A 27,131-nucleotide genomic window follows, 5' to 3' on the forward strand; every position below is an offset into this window, starting at 1 on the left:
TCGGCCGCTGCTTGTACGGCCTCCTGTAGTCTCTGGGCTGCTCGCTGGATGTTTGGCCCATAGATGCAGTCACCAGTCAATGGGTCCAAGCTTCCCCCGTGACCATAAAACCAGGTCCTTGACCTTTCAGGCCAGTTCATGGTTGCAGGTTGGATGCCTCTGTCAAGCAGATCCTGCTCCATCTTCTCCCATTTGGGTACTGCAAGCTTGTAGCCTCCTTGGCCTAGAGTGTGATGGTACACTTTCTTCGAGACGTTGTCTTTGGCCTTCTGCACCTTCTGAAGCCCAAGCTCTGAAGACTTGTATTCCACAAATGCATTCCAGTGACCCCTGAGCTTTTCGAGCTCGCCGGTAAATACGGGTGTGGTCCCGGTCTTGATATATTTCTTCGTCAAAATTTTCTTGAATGATCGCAGTTGTTCGGCCATCTTACTCAGGGTCCAGCGCTTGCATATCTCTTCAGATTCAGCTGGAACCGTGAAGTTTTTCTTAAGCTCCCGCCAGCACCATTCTTTTTCTCTTTCGGGTACCGCATCCCGTTCCTCGCTTGGATTCGAAGCTTTCCAGAGCCTGAAGCTGATCGGGATGTGGTCCCTGACAATACATCCGGATTGTCTTATGAATTTTTTGGCGGCAGCTTCTGGAGCGATCGGTTCGCCATCTGGACCAACTTCCGTTATAATGAACCGCCCTTCCAGTTTTTTTGTTGGGCCTCGCTTCGTCTTTTTCTGCTGCGACGATGATCCAGACGGCTATAAAAAACATTCATAGTATTCATATAGATTCAGATGAAAATATGATTGTCACTACAAATAATTATAGTTGTGATATGTACATTAACACTTTGTTCAGCAGCAGCGTCATCCTGAATAGATGGTGCCTCAATTCCATCACCGGACATATTCAAATATATGTCGGTATTGCTGCCATCATCAGCTTGTTCAGCGACATCTCCTTGACCTTCGCCAATCATATTCAACAAGAACTGTTCGTCTTCCGCGTCTGTGTGTCGCGGGTCCATCGTAACTAAAATATGAATACAAATAAAACCCTTAAAAAATTATCTAAATAATCCACATATTTGCGAGCATTTGACTAAGTACCGATCGATGGACGAGGTCGAGTAATATTCTCTAAGTAATTCAAGAAATGAACTTGAAATATTCTATCGATAATTTCACTAAGTACCGATCGATGGATGAGGTCGAGAAATATTTCACTAAGTAATTCAAGAAATATACATGAAATATTTAAAAGAAATTTAAACTCACTTTACACATACATACATACATACATTCATACATTTAAAAATTTGTAAATATACCTTTATTTACACAACAAATTATGATTTCACTCTTAACAACAAATTATGATTTCACTCTAAATAACATGAACTCTAAATTATGATTTCAAATTATGAGCATGTCCCAAAGTTACATGAGTGTAGCTTCATAGCTACTGAAAATGAGCCATAATTGGTCGACGATGTCGATCTCAGTGCTGCAAACACTCGACACACTCTGAAAACTAAAAATTAAATAACATTGGCGAACTATATATACAGAGGCAGGAGCTTCCCAACGTAGCGAGAGGTTCTGGGGTTCAATGGAATGGAGAAGGTGTTGAGGGGACTCTCGTAGTAGGACGATCTTTTAGGAGATGAAACCTCGGTGTCAAATGCAGTGGGATTCGGCCTTTCTCCAGTATGATTCCATCTATTTTTAGGTACAGGCAGCTTTAGTAGTTTATGTACCAGGCGGCTGCATTACTTTTACCTTTTAGGTATAACAAATGTATTGTTGAATGATTGATCGCTCTTATACTAGTTTACCATGCTTCTTAGTACACAATTCTCGTAATTTTCTAGACCTTCATTGATCCTGTACAATGCTAAATTAACCATATAATTTGCTACTTTCTTTGAATTGTGCCGATTTCATCAGGTTCTTTTGTTGTGGTTGATTTTATGGACTTAGGTCTAAGTAGCACGAAACTAAAAGTTTTTTTATTAGTAATTAATGTTATAGAAAATTTATGGATCCATGTTACTTACTTGCCAAGAGTTTTCTTTCTAGTAAATCGAAGTCAGCAATTTACGTCAATTAAGTTGGACCCTGAATGTTATTATAGTAAATTCATAGATTCATGTCAATTACTTATCAATAATTTTTCTCTCATGCAGATCATAATTAGAAAGTTATGTTAGTCATTGTTGTGGTACTGTAAGTTTGACAGATGATTTACACGGTGCATTTGTGTCGATCCGTGAGCTTATTTCCTTCATTTCCTATTTGTGACAGATGATTTAAGTCAGATTCAGGGTGAACACTATAATAGTTTTGTGAAGCCTCATTTCCTATTTGATGACCAAGCATCAATGCACCTACATTTGAGAGCAGCAGACAAGCATGGTGACCAAGCATCAATGCACCTACGTTTTGATGACCAAGAACAGCAAGAAAACAAGTGAGCTGAATGGCTCGGGCGGGGGGAGAGGGAAGGGGATAAGGGGCGCAAGGCCTTTTGTCCCGGTTGGAGGCACCAACCGGGACAAAAGGGGGGACTTTTGTCCCGGTTGGTGGTTCCAACCGGGACAAAAGGCTACGCGGGCCTTTTGTCCCGGTTGGAACCACCAACCGGGACAAAAGTCCCCCCTTTTGTCCCGGTTGGTGCCTCCAACCGGGACAAAAGGCCCCCGTCCCCCCGCTGGCCCGGCTAGCCGTTGGACCCGGGACAAAAGCCACCTATTGTCCCGGGCCCAAAGGCTGCCGGGACAAATGGCCAGGAACATAGGCCTGTTTTGTAGTAGTGCCCCCACCACCGGGCCTACTGCCATTGCCAATCTCCCCTTTAAGTTTGCTCGGCCATGAAGCCCACTGCCCACCTCGAAATTCAAATCCCTAATCCTAACCCCCTCCACCTAGCTTCAACATCCGCCCCTGTCGGCGATGACCTTGCTGCCACGCCTATCCGCCCGCCTTCCACTGCTGCCCCCTCCAAGCACCCTCCTCTTCCACTCTAACAGCAATGCTCTGGAGGATAATGAGCTCATTCGCTGCTATTGGTAGCAGCAAATGTTCACTATCTAATCTGCCATGAGCTTAGATAGTCTCCCTTTCATGTTGGCGCGTGCGCTCGGTATCAAATGTGGCGGGATCACCGGTCACAATTCAAAACACAATAAGCTAAGAACAAGATGTGGATCACCACTTGCAGCCATCTCGTGCTTGCATTGGTGGTGTCCTGCTGGTCACTTCGGCAGGCCGTTGGAGTAGGGGATTTTTACATAGTTGCCATTATAACGGTTGCCATTCGCCTGAAAACTACTCTTGGAAGGGCTCCTACATATTGGCCACATGAGAAAAGTTTTACTCTTAGCTTTACCATTTTTGCTTAGTTGGCACGCCACACAGGAACGAAAACTAGCGCCCAGTCAGCGAGGGCAGGCGAAATGTCCTCCCTACCCTTGACCTGCTTCTCTCTCTCTGATAGCCAGGTTCTGCAAATCCTCTCCCTGGTAGGTGGGCCCTACCCATCAGCTTTGTCTCCCACCCTCGGACCATCCACACTCGCCCTATTCGTCACACACGGATGAGCTCCGCCGCCTACTGCGGACCTCGACGAGATCCTCCACACGCTGTCCCCGACCCTTCTCCCTAGCACGCGATGGCCCCGACCTGCTCCTATTGTGCCGTCACCCCCAGGTTCTCCTTCGCATGCCCGAGCACCATCGTGAGCGTGCAGTGCCACGGACGGGCGTGAGCTCCTCCGCGCTCGGGCTCCGCTGCTAGCGGCCGCCACCACGGGCCCGAGCTCCACAACGCTCACGCCACTGCTAGCCACCGTGTGCGAGATCCGCCGCGGGTGGGCGTGAGCTCTACGACGGCCGTTGGCAGGCTTCGCCCGCCGCGTGCGGGCCACCGCGAGTGGGAATTCCACTCGCGGCACCGCCGACGCGACTACCGCCGGTGCGCGCATCCCGTATGGGGATTCATTCCGAGCCCGAGCCCCTCGACAAGTTATGAGACCTCGAGACAGCGATGCTCGGCGGCGTGGATAGTCCGGCGGCGTGGATAGTCTGAGGGTGGGAGACGGAGATGACATGTGGGGCCCACCAATCAGTGAGAGTATCTGCGGAACCTGATTGTTGAAGAGGGAGAGGACGGGTCAGGGGCAGGAAAGATATTCGCCTACCCTCGCTGACTGGGCGCCAGCGTTTTGTGCCTGCGGCATGCCAGCTTGACAAAAATGGCAAAACTAAGAGTATAACTTCTCTCTTGTGGCAAGTATGTAGGAGCTATTCTTAGAGTGGTTTTCAGGCAAGTGGCAATAGCTATAATAGCAAATATGTAAAAAAACTATTGCTGCGGGATGCCGACCACCGCCAGTGAGGGCTTAATGAATGGTGCCAGCCGAGCGGTGCACGACGTCCGACCAAGGGAGACCCTCCTGCGACGAGTGCTGCAAGGCAGGGCGGGCTTACCCGACGTACCCATGCCCGCAGTCGGTCACGGGGAGCACCAAGACCATCTTGATGCTCAACGACTTTGCACTACTGCAAAAACGATTTGTAACAATGCTCTGAATTTTTATTAAGGACATATCAAAATTTGACCTGTTGCTATAAATGGATCGAAATTACTATAGCAACAGACCCGTCCCAAAACTTGCATTTTTAGAGGCGGGTCACCCCCTCACCCACCCCTAAAAATGGTCCATTTTTAGGGGCGGGTGAGGGGTGATCCACTCCTTAAAATACATTTTTAGGGGCCGGGTGAACCACTCACCCGCCTCTACAAATTTTTTAAAATTTATTTTAGAAATCCATTTAATTAAAAAATAGCAAAACACATTAAAAAAGTGAAATTTGTACCATAAGTCTATTGTGATCTATAGAACTAGAAAAAAATATTAAAAGTATATTTCGATATACATAGTAATTATGTGTGTGGAAATCATAAAGTAAGTCTTGAGTTGTATGAGAGAGTAGAGTGAGTGAGTCATATATTATGGTTTCACACTCTTAATATTATTATGTACCCTGAAATATAGTTTTGATATTGTTGTTAAATTCTACATGTCATAGTAGGTTTATGGCAAAAAATTCACATTTTTTAAGTGTTTTGCTATTTTATCAAATTAATTGATTTTTTAGAATAAATTAGAAAATTATTTGTAGGGGCTGGTAGGGCCATCACCCACCCTAAAAATGATTATTAGGGGCGGGTGACGGCATCACCCGCCCCTACAAATCATCTTCAGTGTTAATATAAAAAATATCATACCATATGGAGTCACAAAGGGATTGTGTGGTGCGGTGGTAAGAAAGAAGCGCGAGGCATCAGGTAGGCGGTTCGAATCCCAAGTGATTCAAGTGTGTATATTTCGCCAAAAAATGGTATCTCGGTACTATAGGGCTTGTGGTGGTGGCTGGTTGCCTGAAATATTTTTTATTTTTATTTTGCTGTTTTCGATTTGTTTTTGAACTTTTTTGTTTTCGGGACATGGATTTGTACCGTCCCTAAAAATCAATTTCTAGCAACGGGTCACACCATGACCCACCCCTAAAATCGATTTTTAGGAGCGGATCATGTCATGACCCGTCTCTAAAAATCATTTTTAGGGGCGGGTGCGTTACCCGCCTCTAAAAATAGCATTTTTAGCATCCAAAACTAGAGGCCGGCCGGGTGCAAAGTCCGTCCTTAAAAATAGATTTTTATCCGACCCTACAAATTATTTTTGCAGTAGTATTGAAAAACGCGGCAACTGTGGCGATCGGTCGGAGTGCTGACAGTAGGTTCCACTGGAAGCAGCACATGGTGGCGTGGCACGGGGTGGTACGCAGGGGCAGGTGCTGCGGCAACATCATAATGATGAGCGCCAAGGGCAGGTCCATGCTCGTAAGGTTGTGGATGAGTGCGTGACTCCCTCCAGGCCTCCACGGCTGCGATAAGCCGTACTCCTACCAGCTGCCGTGCCGCCCCCAACATCGTCGATGCATCTCAGGCCGGATTAGAGATGGCAACGGGTACGTATCCGTCGGGTATTGCCTACCCATACCCGTACCCGCTAGAACTGAGTTTTATCCGTCGGGTTACCCGTACCCGTACACGGGTAGGAAAATGTTTTCATACCCGTACCCGCCGGGTAATTTATACCCGACGGGTAACCCGTACCCGAAAAGCATACCCGAGAATTACATATAAATATCACATATTCATATGAAAAATAATTCATTTCAAACTAAAATTGGAGTGAGTGTGGAGTAGGATTTGAAGGAGAGTTCAACAATATATATACTAGGAGAGATTAATTGGATTTGGGCCAAATTCATGGGTCATATGGGCTAAAATGAGTTAGACACTTAAGATGGCTTATTTTTTTTGTGCGGGTATTTCTTACCCGCGGGTAGGCGGGTATGGGTAGTATACATCGGCACTCGTACCCGCCATACCCGACGGGTACAAGATTTTGCCCAATAATATACCCACGGGTAGAAAACTCATTCCATACCCGTCTTATTATCGGGTAAAACCCGTCGGGTACTCGGGTTTCGGGTACCCATTGCCATCTTAAGGCCGGATGGGATAGGCTAGGCACCACCGGCCGGGGAGGACGTGGGCTTAGGGGTGGTAAAGAGTCTTACAATTTGGCCTAGAGAATTTAAGAGCCGGATTTTAAAGAGTCGGACTCTAATTTTATATAATTTTAAATTAAAATATTTAAGGGTCATGGTGGGCTATGAAGAAGCCATTAGGGCTATGGCCCATTACCACCCCTGCGTGGGTAGTACCCCCATCATCTGGTCCGACGCGTGAGCCATATGGCCGTTTGGGTAGACTGCATGTTCTTTACCGCATTTACTATAACTGTGAGCGTGGCTGGTGTTGTGTGCTCATAGTATGGAACAAACCATTCATGTGTCAATCCCAGTTGATGCGTGATATATTTAGTATGTCATAAATGAATAATATATGTACAATAGCTGATTTGATTCCTTAACTTTTTTACTTTAGGCTCATAAACTATAAAATTGGTCAACCTAATCCTCAAACTTTCAATTTAGGCTCGATTTCATCCCTAGTTTTATTTTGCGTAACATGTGATGTAAAAATAAATGAATAGATATAAATAAATTCTTTAACTCAGGGCCGGAGCCAGCTAACGTAGCCACCAAGCTAATAAGCTCTATTACACGTTGATGTCAGCTACACATATCAATAAAGCAAAAAAATGATTCATCATTGATTTTGCATAAAGTCACCCATGTCAGCCGAGAAACTATGGTTGACTGTAGCTACGCCTCAGCTTTAACCCCCAATTTTTTCACGTGTTCTTTGATATCTAGTAAAAAAAATGATTCGATAGTCAATTAGAATGCACAAACAAATAAAAGTGTAAACCATTTATTCATAGATATATGATCAACTATAACTTTATTTTGCTACATTAATGAATAATGTGTTGGTATAGCACTTGAATTGATACTTACGGCACTTGGTAACATATCAAAAACTTTACATGCATTCCGGGATGATTTGGCATACAACATAGACGTGCCACGTCACACTAAAGTTGAAGTTGGACCCAAATGAAAAGTTTGAGAACTAAATTGACCTTTGGTGTAACTTAAGGGATGAAATTTGCTTATTTGATCAAAAATATAATAAACTTATGTGCTTTCGCGTACATGTTTGTGAATATTTATGCTATGCAATACAGGTAACAGACTTGGGTCAGACACCATGCATATGAGAGGCTTAGAGGTTTGGTTAGGATATCTACGGTTTGCCTCTCTGAAGGGACATGGAACAAGTCTATGTGGCCTCTCTCATGATTGTCTCGCAGGAAGTGGAACCGGATATCTATGTGTTTGGTTCTGGAGTGTAGGACAGGGTTCTTTGCAATTCTAATAGCGGACATGTTGTCTACAAAGATGGGAACCATATTAAAACTCAGTCCATAATCCTGCAAGGTTTGTTTCATCCAAAGTATCTGGGAGCAACAGCTAGCAGCGGCAACATACTCAGCTTCTGTGGAAGAAAGCGCTACGCTAGCCTGCTTGCGAGAGGACCAAGACACCAAAGATGTATCGAGAAATTGACAAGTGCCGGATGTCGACTTGCGATCCAACCAACACCCACCGAAATCGGCATCAGAAAAGCCCACCAAAACCAGAGAAGAATCCGCAGAGTACCAAAGACCAAACTCAGGGGTGTATTTCAGATACCTGAAGATGCGTTTCACCACCTGCCTGTGGGAGGTGCGTGGAGAAGCCTGGTACCGCGCACAAAGGCCGACGCCGAACTGAATGTACGGCCGCGTCGCCGTCAGGTACAGGAGGGAGCCGATCATGCTCCTATATTCCTTCTGGTCCATCGCCTCACCGTCCAAGTCCTCATCAAGCGCCGTCGATGTGCTGATCGGAGTCGGCTGAGGAGACAAGTCACTCATGTCGAACTTTCGCAGCAAGTCCCTAGTGTACTTGGCTTGATGGACGAACGTGCCCTAAGGAGTTTGCTTGATCTGCAGCCCGAGGAAGAATTACAGCTCACCCATCATACTCATCTCAAACTCCCTAGACATCTGCTCAGAAAACTTGGAGACAAGAGCGTGAGAAGAACCACAAAAAATAATATCATCCACGTATATCTGAACTAATAGAAAATTAGTGCCAGACCGCATGAGGAACAAAGTTTTATCCACACATCCCATTTTAAAGCCCTGAGCCAGCAAAAATATTTTCAGTCTATCATACCAAGCTCTAGGTGCCTGTTTCAAACCATAAAGTGGTTTCTGAAGTTTATAAACACGGTTTGGAAACTTGGGATTTTCGAAACCAGGGTGTTGTTTCACATAAACCTCTTCTTCGATAAAACCATTTAAGAATGCAGATTTAACGTCCATTTGGAAAACTTTAAAACCCATAGAAGCAGCAAATGCAAGAAAAATCCGAATCGCTTCCAAATGAGCCACTGGGGCAAAAGTTTCCTCAAAATCAATCTCTTCTTTTTGGCAAAACCCCTGGGCAACAAGACGAGCCTTGTTTCGAACAACCAACATATCCTCACCTTGCTTATTTTTGAAAGCCCACTTCGTTCCGATGGGATTACAAGCAGGTTGAGGCTCGACTAAGACCCAAACTTGGTTTCTTTCAAAATTTTCGAGTTCCTCATGCATGGCATTGACCCAATTAGAATCAGAAAGAGCGTGTCCAATATCTTTGGGCTCAAAAGAGGCAACAAACACTGAATGAGCAAAGCCAGCGATACTTGTTACCTTGGACCGTGTGACTCGCTCGTTGAGGTCACCTAGCATCTGTTGAGGCGGATGACAACGCTGAATGTGTCGCGGTGCTTCCCTTGTCGAAGTCGCCTCCTCCTCAACCAAAACTGGTGCCTCCTCTGGTGCAGCTGGTGAAGGCTGAGTCACCTGCTCGACTGGCCCCCGGGAAGTAGACGTAGTAGGATCGGGGCCGTCATCATCGTCCGAGCTCGTGGCGGAGGCGACTGGGTCCACAGCACGCGTGGTAGCCTCAGCATCACCCTCCACAGCTTCTTCCTCCTCATCTTCAAAGATGGAGGTGCCGAGCTCATCCTCTCCTGTAACTTCAAAGATAGAAGCATTGCACGGTGCAGTCTTGTCGAAAGTGACTTCACACGTCTCTCTGATGATGTTAGAATCAATAAGCAACACACGGTATGCTCTGGAATGAGATGCATAACCGATAAAAATGCCGTCAGACGAGCGAGACTCAAACTTATAAGATTTCCTTCTTTCAGCACAAAACACCGGCAACCGAAAACTCTGAGATGGTCAACACGGGGCTGGTGTCCAAATCGCAACTCATAAGAGGTCTTGTGCATGAAAGCACGCAAGAAAATGCGGTTGGACACATAACAAGCGGAATTGACCGCCTCAGCGTAGTACTTTCTAGGTGTCCTATGCTCATCGAGCATCGTCCTAGCCGTCTCAACCAGCGTCCGATTCTTCCGTTCTATAACTCCATTCTATTGTGGAGTGTAGGGGGAAGAGTACTGGTGTTCAAGTCCTTGATCACTGCAAAAGGTGTCAAAACGAGTATTTTTTGAATTCTGTGTCATTATCACTACGAATTGCTCTCATGGCCTGGGGTATCTCGTTTTTCAACCTCAAGATCAAGTCTCGAACAAACTCGAAAGCCTCATCCTTGGTTCTCATGAAAAAGACCCAAGAATAGCGAGAAAAATCATCTACAATCACAAGAACGTACCACTTCCCACCAACTGACATTACCCGAGAAGGACCGACTGTGTCCATGTGTAGCAACTCTCCAGGGTGAGTGGTCATCACCTGATTGACAGACGGATGAGAAGCGGCAATCATCTTCCCGTGGTGACACGGATGGCAAACAAGGTCCTTTTCAAACTTCAATTTGGGCAATCCTCGGATTAGGCCAAGTGAGCTCAGTCTCGACAACAAGTCAAAACTCAAATGTCCAAGTCTCCTATGCCACTTCCACAGATCAGAAGAAGGACCAGCCAACAAGCAACAAGAAGGACCAAAAGGAGTTCCAGAGAAATCGACCAAGAAAACTTGGTCACGAGGAACGATCCGGCAAACCAGGTCTCCTCTGGAGTCCAAAACTCGAGAACAAATCTCCTTGAAGCGAACTTCAAACCCCTCATCAAGAAGTTGCGAAACAGAGAGCAAATTAAAGCCAAGATTAGAAACCAAAGCAACCTCTCTCAGGGTGAAACGATCAGAAACTCTAATAGCGCCAACACCACGTACCTTGCCCTTACCATTATCCCCAAATATGATGTATTCTTTGTGGCGCATTGGGGTGAGGCTGGAGAACCATTTGTCATTTCCGGTCATATGGCGCGAACAACCGGAGTCCATGATCCACCTGTTCTCCAAGCCTCCATTCTGCACATCAGTAGTGAGACAAAGGGTGAGCAAATGTCTCAACACTGGGGTTAGCAAAGTGTGAAGCAAACCAGTGTCGAGCCATTTGCTCTACAGAAGGGTTAGCAAAATCGGTAAAAGCGTATCCCCTGTCCCGTCTACCGCGAGCCTGACGACCACCACCGCGAGGAAAGCGTGGTGCATCGTAACCTCCTCCAAAGCCTCGGTCTCATGGTCCATTGCCGTACTGAGGACGACCAGGACCACGACCGGCAAAACGACCACCCGCTGGAGCACGGTAACCACCACCGTCTCCCTGTCCTCCACCTACACGGCGCGCCCTAGCATCTTGCCTACCACCACGCCGAGGAGGACCATGCACCCGAGCAGAGTACATGTCCGAGTTGCGTCTCTCCTGCTCACGCCTCACAGCCCGCTTCCTCCTGAAGCAAAACTCCTCCAGGTGACCCTCTCTGTCATAGTACTCGCAGTGGTACCTCACCTCTCTCTTGGGAGGTGGAGGCCTTACCTGCGGACGGGGAGGAGCAGCCCCCTTCTTCTGGGCAACCTGGGCTGTGGCAGTAGGGAGCGTATCGAGGGGATTCCTCAGCTCATTGGGCTTTGAAACCCAAACCTGCTTCTGTGGAGGTGCTTTTTATGGTTCTTTCAGCACATTATCCACGGGGTCAACAAGCGAAGGCTGCGTGCTCGTGCTAGCAGTGTTTAGAGCACTTGGAGCTCCAGCAGCCTTGCCGATCTTACCATACAGCTTGTCAAAGTCTGACTTCGTGTATGTGTAACTGACCCTAAAACCATCACCATGCTTAAACTGCTTGATCATCATGTCCAACTGCGGCTCACTGCTAGAAACCCAACTCCGAATCGAACTAAGATAGGTATTCTCATTCTCCAAGTTGGCTTTCTCTACCGCAAGATTATCCAAATTAGAAACCAAACCAGGGCAAATATTACAATTAATAGGTGGGCTAGACTTCCCGACCTTAGTCTTCCCCAAAGACTTAATCAAGGCGTTCTTCTCATCTAGCTCCGACCTAAGCATGGGACAAAGCTTACAGGCACCAAGCAGAACAGGCCTAGATCTAAGCTCCTCTAGCTCACAAACAACAGTGGCAAACTTAGACTGCAAAGAAGCTAGATCAGACTTAAAAATGGGACACTCATCGCATTCAAGCACATCACTAACGATGGGAGCGTCCTTAGACAGTTCAATCTCATGCTTGGCCTTAGCTAGCTCATGAGACACGTCAGCAAGCGAAGTCTTGGCAACATCCAAGTTCGCAACGTTCTCATCATGCTTGGCACAGAGAGCAACAAGATCATTCATGTGAGATATGCAGCCAGCACACTCATCCTCACCAGATTTCTCTCTAGCGCAAGCCAGCTCAGCCCTAAGCTTTCTACGCTCTCTAGATGCTTCCTTAAGCAGCCTCTTCTGATTGTCGAGAGCGGCGTACAACTCCCTAACCTTAGTATCAAGCAGGTCAATAGTGGAGTTTACCTCTGAATCACTCTCGGATCCAGGTGAAGAGCCGTCGTGCGTCAGTGTAGCATGTCCACCTGGAGACGCACGAGCACCATTGGCTTCACCCGCCATGGTGCAGAAACCCTTGCGCCGACCGGCCGCCAAGCAAAAGCCGATGAAGCCAGTGGCATCCTTGTCCTCCTCCTTCTTCTTCTTCTTCTTCTTCTTCTTCTTCTTCTTCTTCTTCTTCTTCTTCTTCTTCTTCTTCTTCTTCTTCTTCTTCTTCTTCTTCTTGTCGTCGTCATCAGAGGTCGGTGAATAAGAGCGGTCGGTGTCGGAGCCCTTGTCGTGGCCGCTGAGCTGCGCCAGAAAAGCCTTCTCCCGCTTCTTGGCCTTGTATTGGAAGCGCTTCTTGAGCGACTCCTTGTCGAAGCGTCCTCCCCGGTCACGACTGCGGTGCTTGTGGCACCGACGCTCCTTGTTGGACCCTCCCTCGTCGCGGTCGCGGTGGCTGTAGTAGTCGAAGTTATTGTTCTGGCCACCGCTAGACTTCTTGGGGCAGTCGGCGATGAAGTGGTTCAGATCGCCGCAGTGCTAGCACCCGGGGTTCTTCTTTCTCTGCCTGTTGTGGTAGACACGTTGGAACAAAAGGCAAAGAGGCAAGAGAAAAGCCAAGAGCAGAGTTAGCGTTAGAGCCTGATCCACCTAGACCAGTCACAAGATCGATGCTCTTGGAAGGAGGGGCACCATTGAGCTTGGCTCATGTCTGGTTATCCACCTCCGTGGCCTTGAGCTTGTTGAAAAGCTCATTCACGGTCAGAGTCTCATAGCCTTCAGACTCGATGATCGTGTTCACCTTGAAATCCCACACAGAGCGGTCAAGTTCGTAGAGCAACTTGAGAGCCTTCTCGTGCTCTGTGTAGTCAAGGGTATCAGCAGATCTGTTCGCACTGACTTTGTTCACAATCAATTGAATCCGACTGAACATATCGCCAATGCTCTCACCCGGCCCCTGTGTGAAGTTCTCATATTCACGCCGGTGAGTCTCGAACAGTCTATCCTTCACTTGAGGTGTGCCCTTGTGGTAGTTCTCAAGGCACGTCCAAACTTTGTGGGCTTCCTGAAAACCCTGGACGCGTGAGAACTCCGCACGAGAAATGCCAGTGAACAAGGCATTGACAGCCTTGGCGTTAGCCTCGTGCTTAGACACCTGAAAAGGAGAGGTCCGAACGGCAAGCACCTCATACGCCTAGTTCTTGGTGATATCCCAGACCTCGGCTCCCATGCTTTGCAAGAAGGCACGTATGCGAACCTTCCAATAAGCATAGTCCTCGCCGGAAAACACTGGGATCTTACCAAGACTCGCCATGGTCGCCATATGGTTTTCGAACCAGTTAAGGTACTGAAAACCTCAACCAAGCTCTGATGCCAATTAAGGGACCGAAAAGCCGACCAGAGGGGGGGTGAATGGGAGCCAATTGAAAATTCTTGCAATCGGAAGCTCAGCCTAAGATCTCAAGTTCGCACCCAACCCTCAAATCCTAGGTGAAGTGTAGAGTAGCTATGGAGAAGCTACACTAACACAAAACAGCCCTAGGAACAAGCGAAAAGTAACGCAGAAGCAAACAGCGAGAAGAAGCAGCTGAGGAACACACACGGTACACACACCAGTTGAACCGACGTGCACAGGGGCACCTCGTCGGTTTAACCGACGCACAGAGCCGGCAGCACGAGAACGCAAGCACCGGTTGATCCGACGCAATGGTTTGAACTACGTCGGTTCAACCGAAGTTACACACTGGATGATCCGGCAAAATCAAATTTAAACACCAGTGCAGTTGTCCAGAGAGGCAACAAAACTGAACCGAACACCCACCGGTTGAATTGACGTTCACCGAAGCCTATACGCCGGTCAAACGGGCAGAACAACACCAAAAAGACACTCGCCGGTTGAACCGATGCACTTGCGAGAGAAAGCACCGGTGCAACCAGACGACAAGCAGAAAACCCTAACGTGAGAAACACCTATACATCGGTTGATCCGATGCATACAACTTCAAAGCGTCGGTTCATCTGGTGCTAGATGAAATAGAGTCCAGAAACGCTTTTCAGCCCGTGTTCTTTTGAAAACTTGATGATCGAGTGACCAAATCAAGTTCAAAACTCACCAAATTTCGTAGGCATGATCACAATGGACTTGTGAATACGTCCACGGAAGGAATCGACGAATTACTACATGGTTTGGGAGAAATCGACGAAATTCGAAGCAAGATTGGGGTTTTCTTAAGAACGCAAAAACTTCGATTCGTGGTGACTCGTGATTCCGGGGGGTTTAGCACTAGGCTAGATGGTTTTGAATCACTACAAAGAGTCACGAAAACATCAAGAATCAAGTCATCAACTCGTGCTCATGAATCGACAAAAGAAAATCGAAATTCAATCAAACGAGGCACAAGATGAACAAGAACGAGATGAATTCAAAACCCCGGAGGGCACAAAGAGGGATGGGCCTCCTTTCCCGAACAATCTTAGTACAAAATCCTCAAGTATCCATGGCTAAAAACCCTAGGCCTAGAGAGGTGAGGGAGAGAACCGAGAGGGAGAGAGGGGGGTGGTGCCAGGAGAAGGGAAAGGCGGTTCTGTTCTGGTTAGCTGGCACACACGGAGAGAGAGGAGAGGGAGAGGGGTATTTAAGGTGCCCACGCAGGGGTCCAAAATACCCTCGACTCAAACTAGACACTAAAACGCCCGTAGGGGCAAAACCGGAAGTATGTACACGATCTCATCCGACGGCGGAGTTTCTTTCTTCGACTCGAAGCCTTCTCCGCGATGCCGTCATGTCGATGAAGATCCGGTTCGCAGTTTGGGGGGGTCCGCGAAACCCGCAGCGAGCCCCTAGACGCCGTCGACGCCCGTCGCCTCCATCAGTCCCGAGACCGACGCCCATGCCTCCACGACTTGGCGTCTTCAACCGCCGTCCGCCTCCTTGGTTTTGTGGCACAAACCAAGAAACCCGCCTTCCGTCACCGCTTGCGCCCTCGATCCAGGAGTGGACGCCACAGCTGCCGCCCGGCCCGAGCTCCAGTCCCGGCTGCCCTTCACCGCCGTCCACCGCACGGTCCATCGGCCACAGCACCTCCACGGTAGCTCTCCGTCGACCCTTGACGCACGTGTACCTGCAATCCAAAGACCAAGCGCACGATCACACCGCACGGTTGACAATTCACTCATCACAAGTAGGATAGAGTACTCAACATTCCTCATTAATTGTCTGTGGAACGAGTAGATAGATACGATGTCAGTAGGGTACTTAATTAATCAGTCATTATCCCATGCTTAGAAAGAGTAAGGTCAGTTGGTTGGCCCTTCCATGGGCCCGTCGCTCTCCGACGGCCCAACTTTTTTTTCCCGTCCGACGTGTCCATCTTCCTCGAACTCACAATGGCTGACCGCGCGGAACGGACCATGCACTTGGCTCGTTGCACGTTTGTGTATCTTGTTGCTCGAGTTATGCGGAGCCACAGAGGAGAGGGTACGGAAAAAAGCCTTGCGCTCTGCCTATCTATGCTGCATGGCTGCATGCATCATGGAAATTTAATGGAACTCCGATCAAGTTATACCAATTCTAAAGCACACGAGAGTAGCTTAGATGGACAGATGTCACTCACTCGCTAGCTATAAATAGGGTAGGGCAGGGATCTCCAGATCAGTGCTCAAAGGCTCACAGCTTACTCACAAGAATGAAGATTTATAGGACCAGGGTACTCGGGTACCCGTTATCTGTACCATTACTATTAATCCGAGATCTATGCCAGGGACAGCAAGCTGTCAGGTAGCGATGGATGTAGTCACGTCATGTACATAGCTACGGTATGGTATATGATGTAACATGTACCCATTAAGTATATGGTATCGATTCTGTACCGCACACTCCGTTCCTTTGTACAGATTTTATCCCCCAACCGATCATTTGAACCATTCCTCCCCCTCTCTCCTCTCTCTCTCTACACCGACAGTCGCTCTTGCTTCCACCATGGCGGCGGTGTTGGTCTTCTTGGCGGAGGCGGCGCGGCATACCAAGGCGATGGTGGCGACTCCATCGTGAACACCGCCCGCTCGGCGAGACCTAGATCCAGGGCCGGCGAGGCTGGATCCGGTGGCAGCGGGTCGAGATCTGGCAGTTGATGCGGCCGGAGGCGCTTGCCTCCCGAGCCTAGATTCGGCGCCGACGAGGTCAGATACAGTGGCGCGGGTCTGGATCCGGTGGTTGCCGTGGCCGGCGGAGCGTAGGCGGGGCGAGATCCGCGCTCAAGCTGCGGATGCGCGGGTGGCCCAGCTACCTGGCGCGGCGGTCGGCGCGCGGCGCGGATAGCCCAGCATCACGGAGAGCTGTGCGGCCACGCGGGAGGTGGCGCTGTCGTCCCCATGCGAGAGCTCCCTGTACCATGGGTAGCGTAGCAGCCTGTTGCTGATGTTACCGCCCAGGGCGCGGTGACGGGCGGGGACGGCGACGTCCGGCTGTGCTAGATCTGGTGTCGGCGGCCCGAGATCTGCAGGCTCCACGGGGTACCGTGGCGAGACGACCTCCCTCGAGCTTGTCCTCAACGGCGAGCTGGCACCGCCCCAAGAAGCGGACAGCCCAGAGCCCCCACGCTGCCACGCGGTGCTCACCCCGGCAGAGAACCTCTGGCTCGCCGAGGGCAAGGTAGTGCCCATCGCCACATCCGCGTCGGCGCTGTCCAAGGCCGCCGCGCAAGACGACCGAGCCCTCGGGTTGCCGCACCGCCGCCCAGGGTCAACGAGGCCGAGCTTGTGTGCCACCATCAGGCCCAGGGTCGCGTGGGTGCCCGTCATCGATCCGCAGGTGGACCTGACCGCTGACAAGCTACGAGCTCAGCCACACCCGCTTGCCCCATCCCGACGGTGACTTCATGACCGCCCCATCCAGCCACGGTGAGTCAGTGACCGCTCAATCGAGCTGAGCTCTCTCTCACTCTATGCGTGTGTGTGCGCGCATGTCAGCCAAAATTTGAGCAATTCATGTAGTAGTAGCATACTAGCATCCGTGTATGGGCCTCCAAAGAATTAGTGGAGATTAGCTCATTGAATGATTTCCTACTGAATAAAAATAGGTTATGGAGTTGGTCAGAATGGTTGGTGTTGCATGAACACAAGGAAAAGTTATCATTTTTTTAATTTTGATTCATGACTTTGTTTTTGGCTCATTTTATTTGCTCTGTACCAGCCCCAAAAATATCATGGATGTTTTGTGATTTTTGCCTTCCTACTTCACATTAGTCCGTAAAAAATGCTAAACACTATGAAACTCCGTGTGTTGGTGTGGTAGCCAATTTTAGTCACAAAGTTACAAGTCAGAACTATACATATGTTGGATCCTTTTGCACATCGACAGAATCAATTTGTTACGGTGGATCTGTTATGCTGGTAATCTATAGTGTGTAAATTTCATACTGGTACATGAGCCATTTTTTCTTGCCAATTGCTTTTATTGGGTGGAATTATCCTAATTTTTGTTCTGATATGTGTGCAGCTGGGCAACACCCCCCAAAACTTGATTCTCTTTGCTCCGCTTCCTGCCGTCCTTGCTTCCTTGACCTGACGTCCTCACCTCCGTGATCTCTCGTCGCCATGACCGAGTCCTGTGAAGGGATGGCCCCCCGAGCTCTGTACCAGCATGGCTCCGTTCCGTCGAGGCACACCATGACCACGACAGTCTGCTTACCGTGGAGTACATCACACTCCCAGAGGAGGTTTGTGCACTCCGCTGATCTGATTTTGGTTCTAAAAAAATTTTGATTCGTGAGTTGTAGATCTCATCGGCACTGTCGGAGTGTGGTTGTGGCCTTTGAGTGTGGTTGTCTAGGTATGTATAAAGTTCTGGATTGTGTAGTGTAATCAGCGAGAAAATGTGTATTGGCATGTATAAAGAAACATATGCGAAATTCCGGATCATGTAGATTAATCAATAAAATTCTCATCAGTTCTCTGGTATTTGAAGGTAGAAGGTATGCGCTTCATTTACGGATGATGTTTGTCCTTTCCCATCCTACTATTTTGGTTGGTTAATCGTCTGCTTGAGTGTACCTGCTCATTCAGTTTTTTTGCTTCATATTCAACATCTCTTTCTGTGTAAATTGCCTAAATGCACTCCTCTAAGGCTCTAATTGTTCAACGTCTCTTTCATGTGCGCATTGCTTCACGTGGTACTATGATTAAAGCATGTTGTTGTTTAACTAGTTAATCTTTCTCATTTGAGATGAATTTTTATTGTTGTTTTCAGTAATTCAATATTTAAATCGCTGCTTAGGTGTGCTATGAGGGATGAGGCAGTACTATCAGGGTTTGCTATCTGAATAGCAACCAACAGTCTGCAGATGTGACGCCTTGCCTGAGGCCACACTATCACTTTCTTCCCCTTCAAGCTGAGGGTGCTAGCTAGGCTCACCATCGAAGCCAGCCACAATCCTCATGCTCAGGTTTGTCAATTGTAGCAATATTTTGGTTCTTCAGGTTGGTCAGAATGTAGTTGAGTTTTGGTCTAAAATTCGCATTTTTAGTTCTCAGAATGTTTGTGCGTATTGGTACATGCACATTGTTTGTTTTGCTTAATCATTCAAGAGAAAAAAAACCCCGAAACAAGCATATTCTGACAATAATTGCATTATTGTTGTCTTCTTGTACAACATTTGTGCATTCATGTTTAAATAAAGTGGTACACATTGTCGTGGTGCTGCAAACCACAGCCGGGTGGTGGAAGGCACCCGCCCTAGCCCTGAGGGTGTGTACTCGGGGGTTAGCTGGTCTTAGATCGATCTCACTCAAGAACACGATGAACACAGCAGGATTTAGAGTGGTTCGGGCCGCCGGAGCGTAATACCCTACGTCCACTGTGTGTTGTATTGCCTTCCCATGAGAGTGAGAAGGTTGCAAGAGCTTGAGTCTGTCTGAGAGATCCCCCCATAGAAGGAGGGTGTGCTCTCCCTTTTATATGTCCAAGGGGAGCACGTACACTGAGCGGGGCCCCGACATGTGGACCCGGCGATGTATTATAAACTACACTTTGGCCTTCAATGCCTCAGATCCGGAGATCTTGTCATCGGCTTCTGTGTGTAGCTTCTGACCAGGGATGGTCTTGAGCTGTCCTGTCAGAGTAGAGTCTAGCCTCTACAGCCGCGCGTCGAGGTCATGATGAAGCGCCGAACTACTGACTCAGTCCACTGTAGCAGCGTGCACTGTTGCTCCAGTCAGTAGCTGGTCATCATGACTCGTCGCCCATGCGCACGGCGCTGAGTCTTTAATGCTTGTCTTGGTAACTGTCGAGCCGCCTCGGTAACTGGTGATCCACAGTGTGGACTGACAAAAGCTGCCCCGTGCCCAGAGGCAGCAGAGCCCACCTCAACCACTCGCACTTAATGCGGGTGGGTGAGGGAGCTTCCAGCGGAAGGCTTGCGCCCGCGCCCGCGTGACACGTGGCGGCTCCGGACCCCTCCCGAGCAGCTAGCTGAGCCGAGAGCTCACGGGGGTCCGGATAGGCACGTGGAGGTCCAGGACCCATCTGCGGGAGTCCGGATGGCACGTGGAGGTCCCGGACCCATCTGCGGGGGTCCGGATGGCACGTGGAGGTCCAGGACCCATCTGCGGGAGTCCGGATGGCACGTGGAGGTCCCGGACCCACCTGCGGGGGTCCGGGTCCGCGGCCATAGGTACTGAGTATTTCCACCTCTAGGACACGTGGTGACACCGGACCCGTCCCCGAGCGGGAAGCGGGTCCGGGACCGTTGGTCCGGTGAGATGGAGTCGGACCCCAGGGGTCCGGCTGCTCAGCTCCTTAGGGCGTAGTTACGGATAACTACGCGAGTCTTGGCACAGTAGGAGTGGGTACCCCAGTTGCAGGGTACCGACAGAGGCCCCCGGGCCCGCCTCGGGAGAGGCAACGAACCCGCAGGTGGGGCCACTACTGTGACCAACTTGGCTGCTTCTGGCACCCAGCGGTGCGCACCGCAAGGGTCTTGCCCCGCGTCGTCCATCCTTTGGGTCACCTGCTGCATCATCACGTTTGGACCTGCACATGACTCAAGGTAGATGCTTAGTAGCGTGCCCACGGGTCCCAAATCCTGTTGGCTGTAATCCTTTGAGATAGACAGCTAGGTTCAGTGATCGGAGCTCAAGGGGCCGGCCTTTAGGTTAAGAGAAAGTCCGGACCACCAGGTTCCCAGTCCTAGGTACTACGGCACTCATTCACAGGAGGTGGTGCGTGCAGGCTTAGGGTACGGAACCAGGCTAAGCGGCTACACGGCTCCGGACCTCCCCAGAGAATGAGTGCGCTTCCCTGAACCTGCAGGTTCCCAGGGGTCCGAACCCCTCTCTTCCATGAGGGGTCTCGAGCTAAGTCACTAACTAGCCAACTCAATTCGGACCACAATCACCGCACAAGAGTAAGAAGCCATGTGGGGGTTAGCGCAAACAGAATGCGTAGATCGAAATTGGAATGTAACATCCTTAGAGGCGAACTGAGAATAAACTTTTCCTTTATAACTAGATGTACATGAGATGTGCGATGTAAGCCAGAACACGGGTTTATGAGGCCGGAGCTGTCCGGACCTCCGGGCCCCCAGTCTTAGGTACTACGGTACTCACCCTAGGGAGGTAGAGCATGCAGGCTTAGGGTACGGAACCAGGCTAAGCGGCTACACGGCTCCGGACCTCCCCGGAGGGTGAATACGCTTCCCTGAACCTGGTTCGCAGAGGTCCGGACCCCTCCACGGGGGAGGCTCACCGAACTGGACCACACGGAAGTACTACATAGTTACAAAGGAAAAGGTTTTATTCCCTGCTGGGCCTCTAAGAGTAGGACTTACAGAGATGTAGAGTCGGGGGTACGACCGGAGTCGGCTTTCCGCCGGAGAGAGCCACTAGAGCCGGCTTTCCGCCGGAGCGGGCTTGGTGCGACCGGAGTCGGCTTTCCGCCGGAGCGGCTTGGTGCGACCGGAGTCGGCTTTCCGCCGGAGCGGCTTGGTGCGACTGGAGTCGGCTTTCCGCCGGAGCGGCTTGGTGCGACCGGAGTCGGCTTTCCGCCGGAGCGGCTTGGTGCGACCGGAGTCGGCTTTCCGCCGGAGCGGCTTGGTGCGACCGGAGTCGGCTTTCCGCCGGAGCGAGCTTGGTGCGACCGGAGTCGGCTTTCCGCCGGAGCGGGCTTGGTGCGACCGGAGTCGGCTTTCCGCCGGAGCGGGCTTCCTCACATGAGTGAGGTATGCTGCGAGCTGGGATTTGTCGCTCCGCCGCTCGCAGCTTGTGAGGGGGCCCTTGACGGGCGCCCTGACTCTTGCCGACGTGCAGCGCGCGCCGCTGCCGACGGTGGCTGCTCCACGGGCACGGTTGCACCTGGCGCAGGAAGGCGAGAGGCGTGTGGTGCGGATGACGCCACACCCTCCGTCATCTCCAAATGTCGTCGTGGTGGGTGTGCTCAACCATCCGAGCCATGGAGGTGACCAAGAGATGAACTAAAACTAGCTAAAGCACCCCCTACCTGGCGCGCCAAATGTCGTGGCGCTGCAAACCACAGCCGGGTGGCGGAAGGCACCCGCCCTAGCCCTGAGGGTGTGTACTCGGGGGTTAGCTGGTCTTAGATCGATCTCACTCAAGAACACGATGAACACAGCAGGATTTAGAGTGGTTCGGGCCGCCGGAGCGTAATACCCTACGTCCACTGTGTGTTGTATTGCCTTCCCACGAGAGTGAGAAGGTTGCAAGAGCTTGAGTCTGTCTGAGAGATCCCCCCTAGAAGGAGGGCGTGCTCTCCCTTTTATATGTCCAAGGGGAGCACGTACACTGAGCGGGGCCCCGACATGTGGACCCGGCGATGTATTATAAACTACACTTTGGCCTTCAATGCCTCAGATCCGGAGATCTTGTCGTCGGCTTCTGTGTGTAGCTTCTGACCAGGGATGGTCTTGAGCTGTCCTGTCAGAGTAGAGTCTAGCCTCTACAGCCGCGCGTCGAGGTCATGATGAAGCGCCGAACTACTGACTCAGTCCACTGTAGCAGCGTGCACTGTTGCTCCAGTCAGTAGCTGGTCATCATGACTCGTCGCCCATGCGCACGGCGCTGAGTCTTTAATGCTTGTCTTGGTAACTGTCGAGCCGCCTCGGTAACTGGTGATCCACAGTGTGGACTGACAAAAGCTGCCCCGTGCCCAGAGGCAGCAGAGCCCACCTCAACCACTCGCACTTAATGCGGGTGGGTGAGGGAGCTTCCAGCGGAAGGCTTGCGCCCGCGCCCGCGTGACACGTGGCGGCTCCGGACCCCTCCGGAGCAGCTAGCTGAGCCGAGAGCTCACGGGGGTCCGGATAGGCACGTGGAGGTCCAGGACCCATCTGCGGGAGTCCGGATGGCACGTGGAGGTCCCGGACCCACCTGCGGGGGTCCGGATGGCACGTGGAGGTCCAGGACCCATCTGCGGGAGTCCAGATGGCACGTGGAGGTCCCGGACCCACCTGCGGGGGTCCGGGTCCGCGGCCACAGGTACTGAGTATTTTCACCTCTAGGACACGTGGTGACACCGGACCCGTCCCCGAGCGGGAAGCGGGTCCGGGACCGTTGGTCCGGTGAGATGGAGTCGGACCCCAAGGGTCCGGCTGCTCAGCTCCTTAGGGCGTAGTTACGGATAACTACGCGAGTCTTGGCACAGTAGGAGTGGGTACCCCAGTTGCAGGGTACCGACACACATGTACTGAATTTCTTCTATATTTATCTTTACTCTTGAGTTTTGAAAATATTTCTGGTTTATAGTAGGTACACCGGGGCAGCTGGCAATCAGGGGGCAGCGTTGTGCGTTATGCGCGCGCTGCGATGGTCATCGGTACCACATCTGCGTCTTCCTCCGCGAGCAGCAGTCGATAGGTACTTCTAAGAGCAACCTCCTCTCCTTTTATGTCTTCACATTTTCTCGGTGTTTATATGCCAATATGTACTTGTATGTCATATGCTGATTTGTGTTTTGTGTTTCTCTCGGCATGTGGAGGAGGAAGGTGCGAGCAGTTGAGATTTGGGGAAAACAAAGAGCAGAGCGAGGAGTGCTCCTGCCCTGATACTACTATTTTCGTGGAGAAGAAATTGCTGAGACAAAGGGAGAAGACTTTCTTCGTGCTTGTCGATTTGAGAAATGAGAAGCAGATAGAGCTGCTTCTTGCTGTGCTTTGCCGGTGAGGAACATAGAGCTACATATGGTACTAGTGAGTACTTACACAGATGGTCCTAGTGCATTCAGGTACCAGCGAGCACATAAAGTTAGAAAAAAATATGGTATAGATATGATTTCAGGTACCAGTGAGTACTTATTTTTCTCCCGCTTGTTGCTGGGACTCCTGCGCTTCAGTTCCGTCTCGAGGCCGTGATCTCACGGAGCATCTGTTTTCGTTTTAGTTTGGTCCAGATAACTATTTCCATTTCCATCTGTAATCAAGTGGCAGTCGTTAAGTTGAGAGTTGAATGTATGCTTTCACGTTCTGTAGGTACCATCCCCTCCCCAGTGCTTCTCCAATTGTAGATCAATCATGTATTTTGCTACTAGATGGTACCGGATAATGTCTCTTAAATAGATGTTCTTGCTATTTTCCGAGAAGCTAATCTGTTCTTGTACGTCTGCTACTTCAATTCAAAATTCAAAAAAAATTGCAATTCAAAATTCAAAAAAAATTGCACTGAGTTTAGTTGGCTTCGTTCTATAACACTTGCTTAAAAGAACACTAATAAAGGTATCACAATGTACCATACAAATGAGTACTTGTATAAATGACACTAGTGTATTCGGTACCAGCACACGTAAATTCAGAAAAATGGTGTAAATGTGACACTACAAGTATTTATTGTTAAGGTAACAGCATGTATCAACCGGTACATGCTTATTCCACTATCAACAAAATATTATCGCTGGCAGGAACTACAGTCCAAAAAAATAATAAAATAATAAAATATTAGTAACAGCTAACCACAACCACACGTTAGTGAGCACGCTACTAAGAAAATATTATTGCTGGCAGCAGCTGCAGTACAAGATAAAGAGTTGATTGAACGGTTAATAAAATAATCTCCCACGCGTGAAGAACTGCAGAGGGGCTGGCAGAAACGGTCTGGCTTTCTCTCGCATCCATGCTGTCCTTCACTCCGTGCATAGAAGAAATACGTTAGTGAAAAAATAGAATACAAGGAAATACAGCCACATAGGACAAGAATGCACAGATCTCGGTGCAGACCGTGCGGACAGGATAACGACTACTCGAGTAGCCGGGCTTAAAAACGAGTTTTCGGACGGGTCACCGCATTTCGTCGACACCGTTGAGCATCATGACGTTCTTGGTGCTCACAGTGGCCGGCCGCGAGGACGCGTATGTGGGGTAAGCCCGCCCGGCCTTGCAGCACTCGTCGCACGAGGGGACGCCCTTGCATTGATCAGCCGCAGTGTGCCGCTGGCTGGCACCTGTCTGTCGGCGAGTCCTCGCTGGTGGTGGTCGGCATCGTTGCTGCAACGGCCTGCCAAGGTGACTTGCAGGATGCCAGCCAATGCAAGCACGTGACGTACAGCTTCTGCGGGTGGTCCACATCTTGTGCTTAGCTTGTTTTCTTACGAATTGTGACCAGCGAAGGTAAGAAGGTAAGAATGAAGCAAACATACCATAAGGAACTAAAGGCTAATCAATTGGAGACTAATCTATTTTCTTAGCCATCAAGGGGTGCACACGTTTTAGGTGGGAGAAACTGTGAAATGCAAAATGCATGATGGAAGAAAAAGAATGGATTTGTAGTGATAAGAACAAAGGAAATGGTGATTGGGTGAACTTGTACGGCTACTTGCTTGTTTGAGTTATTGGATGCTTTATATTTACACACACACATCGTACGCGCGCGCGCGCACACACTAGTAGAAGTATATTGGGTTGGGGACCCTTAGCATCATGGGCCCTGACGGTTGCCTCGGATGATTATACTACAGGGCCGGCCCTGGCCTTACGCTAAAATGGCTTCGTTGGTGAAACCAAGGCCGCTGAAGGGAAAAACTGGTTTCACCCGGCTTCTATTTTATTTTATCACTGACTTATAAACGGATTCATGCTATAGTACCTCGATTTGCGTGAAATGAAGCTAAAATAAGCCATATCAAATGGGCACAAAGTATGGGTCTAGGCGGTACGACAATGATACATAATGGGTTGAAGTGAAATCGGCCAAAAGCTAGAGAGGAAACTCGTGGTCGGGCAATCCACCAATCAGCTTTATTTTTCTGAGGAAGTCCAATTGACCCTTATACCTCTGCCCAGCGAGTCCGATATGCTTCAATTAGACCAATGGTCTAAATTGATGAAATGAACAAAGATAGGGCTCATGACATAAACTAGAAAGAAAATAGTCTATCAGCGTAGCAATTCGAGTGAAACAGAAATGTCCACAACTGAACACTAAACCTCTAGACATAATTTAAAAACCATCAGGAAGAAGAATCTCGCAGTTTAACAAGTTGAGTGAACAGGGTTTTCCCCATGCTTTGTTTATTCATTAAAACAGATTTGGTACAACATGACATTCAGGACACACAGAACACTCAAAACATTCACGAAGAACTCAAAAAACTGTAGTACACAGGTAGTTGTTTTAGTTCAAAGAAAGTGAGGATGCAGTCTGGCCAGAGATCAAGTACTCATCATGCGTCCGACCAAGTGATAGGGTAGTCGCCAACATCGTCACCGGTGATGTCCAACGCGTCCCACACGGACTGGGACGCGTCGACAATGTTGGGCTCACATGGCGGCTGGAAGGCATGTGGCTTGTCGCAGCCGTGCAGGCTGTCACACTCGTCCACTACCTTGGCGAGCACGGACCTATCCTTGGCGCTGATCCGTATGTTCTTGCCGCAACGCTTGCCCTTGGCATACCACCCCGTGGAGAGCGCCACCACGTGCTCTGTGTTCAGGTGGTACTTGTTATCGCACTCCGACGGGCCACCGCCATCACCACCCTCCTCAAAGTTGTTGAGCGTCATGACGGCCCTGGTGTTTCTGGTGACCGGTGGCGAGCACTGGTACTTCGGGTAGACGTGCCCGGGCTTGCAGCACTCCCCGCAGATGTGGCCCGTGCTCGGCCCCTCCAACGAGCCGCTCGGGCGGCACTTGGCAAAGAGGTGATGAGCTGCGATGGTGCCGGCGCAGAGGCTTGGGAAGGTGACGAGCAGGATGCCTGCCAGAGCAAGCACGAGGAGGCTGGCTGTTGAAGTCATTTTTGTGATTGTATTGTTGTAACTTGTGTGGGTGAGCTGGGGGCATTGATCCTGAGATCCCTGCCTATTTATAGGTAGGGAATGAGCAACGTCTGTCAATCTGAGCTAGTCCCGTGCATAGAATCGTCGTGTCGTGAGCAACGATGCTTGGAATTGGTAACTTCTCTATAGAGACGCAAGCCCGCCATTCTTTACTTGATCGGAGTTCAGGTGGATTTTACGGCGTTGTAAATTTTCAGTCAGATGATGCATGAAGACATTCAGCATAGATTGGCAGAGCGCATGCCTTCTGCAGTACCCTCCCCTCCGTGGCTCCGCCAGAGATGCAACGAGCCAAGCGTACGGTCCGTTCCGTGCCGCGGTAAGCCATTGTAAGTTCGGGGAAGGCGGACACGTCGGACGGAGAAAAAAAATTTCGGCGCCGGCGGAGAGCGACGGGCCCATGAAATGAAAGGGCCAGCTGCGAACTGA

General features: G+C 49.8%; 1 protein-coding gene and 1 long non-coding RNA gene across 2 annotated transcripts; one reads left to right on the forward strand and one right to left on the reverse strand.

The window, feature by feature from the left end:
• The first annotated feature begins 17,140 nt into the window (after positions 1-17,140).
• LOC120654165 lies at positions 17,141-18,395 on the forward strand. Its single transcript, XR_005667010.1, has 2 exons — positions 17,141-17,326; positions 17,925-18,395. It is a non-coding gene; the product is annotated as an uncharacterized LOC120654165 (long non-coding RNA).
• A 7,509-nt stretch (positions 18,396-25,904) lies between these two features.
• On the reverse strand, positions 25,905-26,684 carry LOC120654166 (putative ripening-related protein 2). The gene has a single exon (XM_039931713.1). The coding sequence runs from the start codon at positions 26,658-26,660 to the stop codon at positions 26,088-26,090; it is 573 nt and encodes a 190-aa protein (XP_039787647.1). The 5' UTR covers positions 26,661-26,684; the 3' UTR covers positions 25,905-26,087.
• Positions 26,685-27,131: the final 447 nt, after the last annotated feature.

Source organism: Panicum virgatum, chromosome 1N, assembly GCF_016808335.1.
Source record: "Panicum virgatum strain AP13 chromosome 1N, P.virgatum_v5, whole genome shotgun sequence".
NCBI classification, from domain to species: Eukaryota; Viridiplantae; Streptophyta; class Magnoliopsida; order Poales; family Poaceae; genus Panicum; species Panicum virgatum.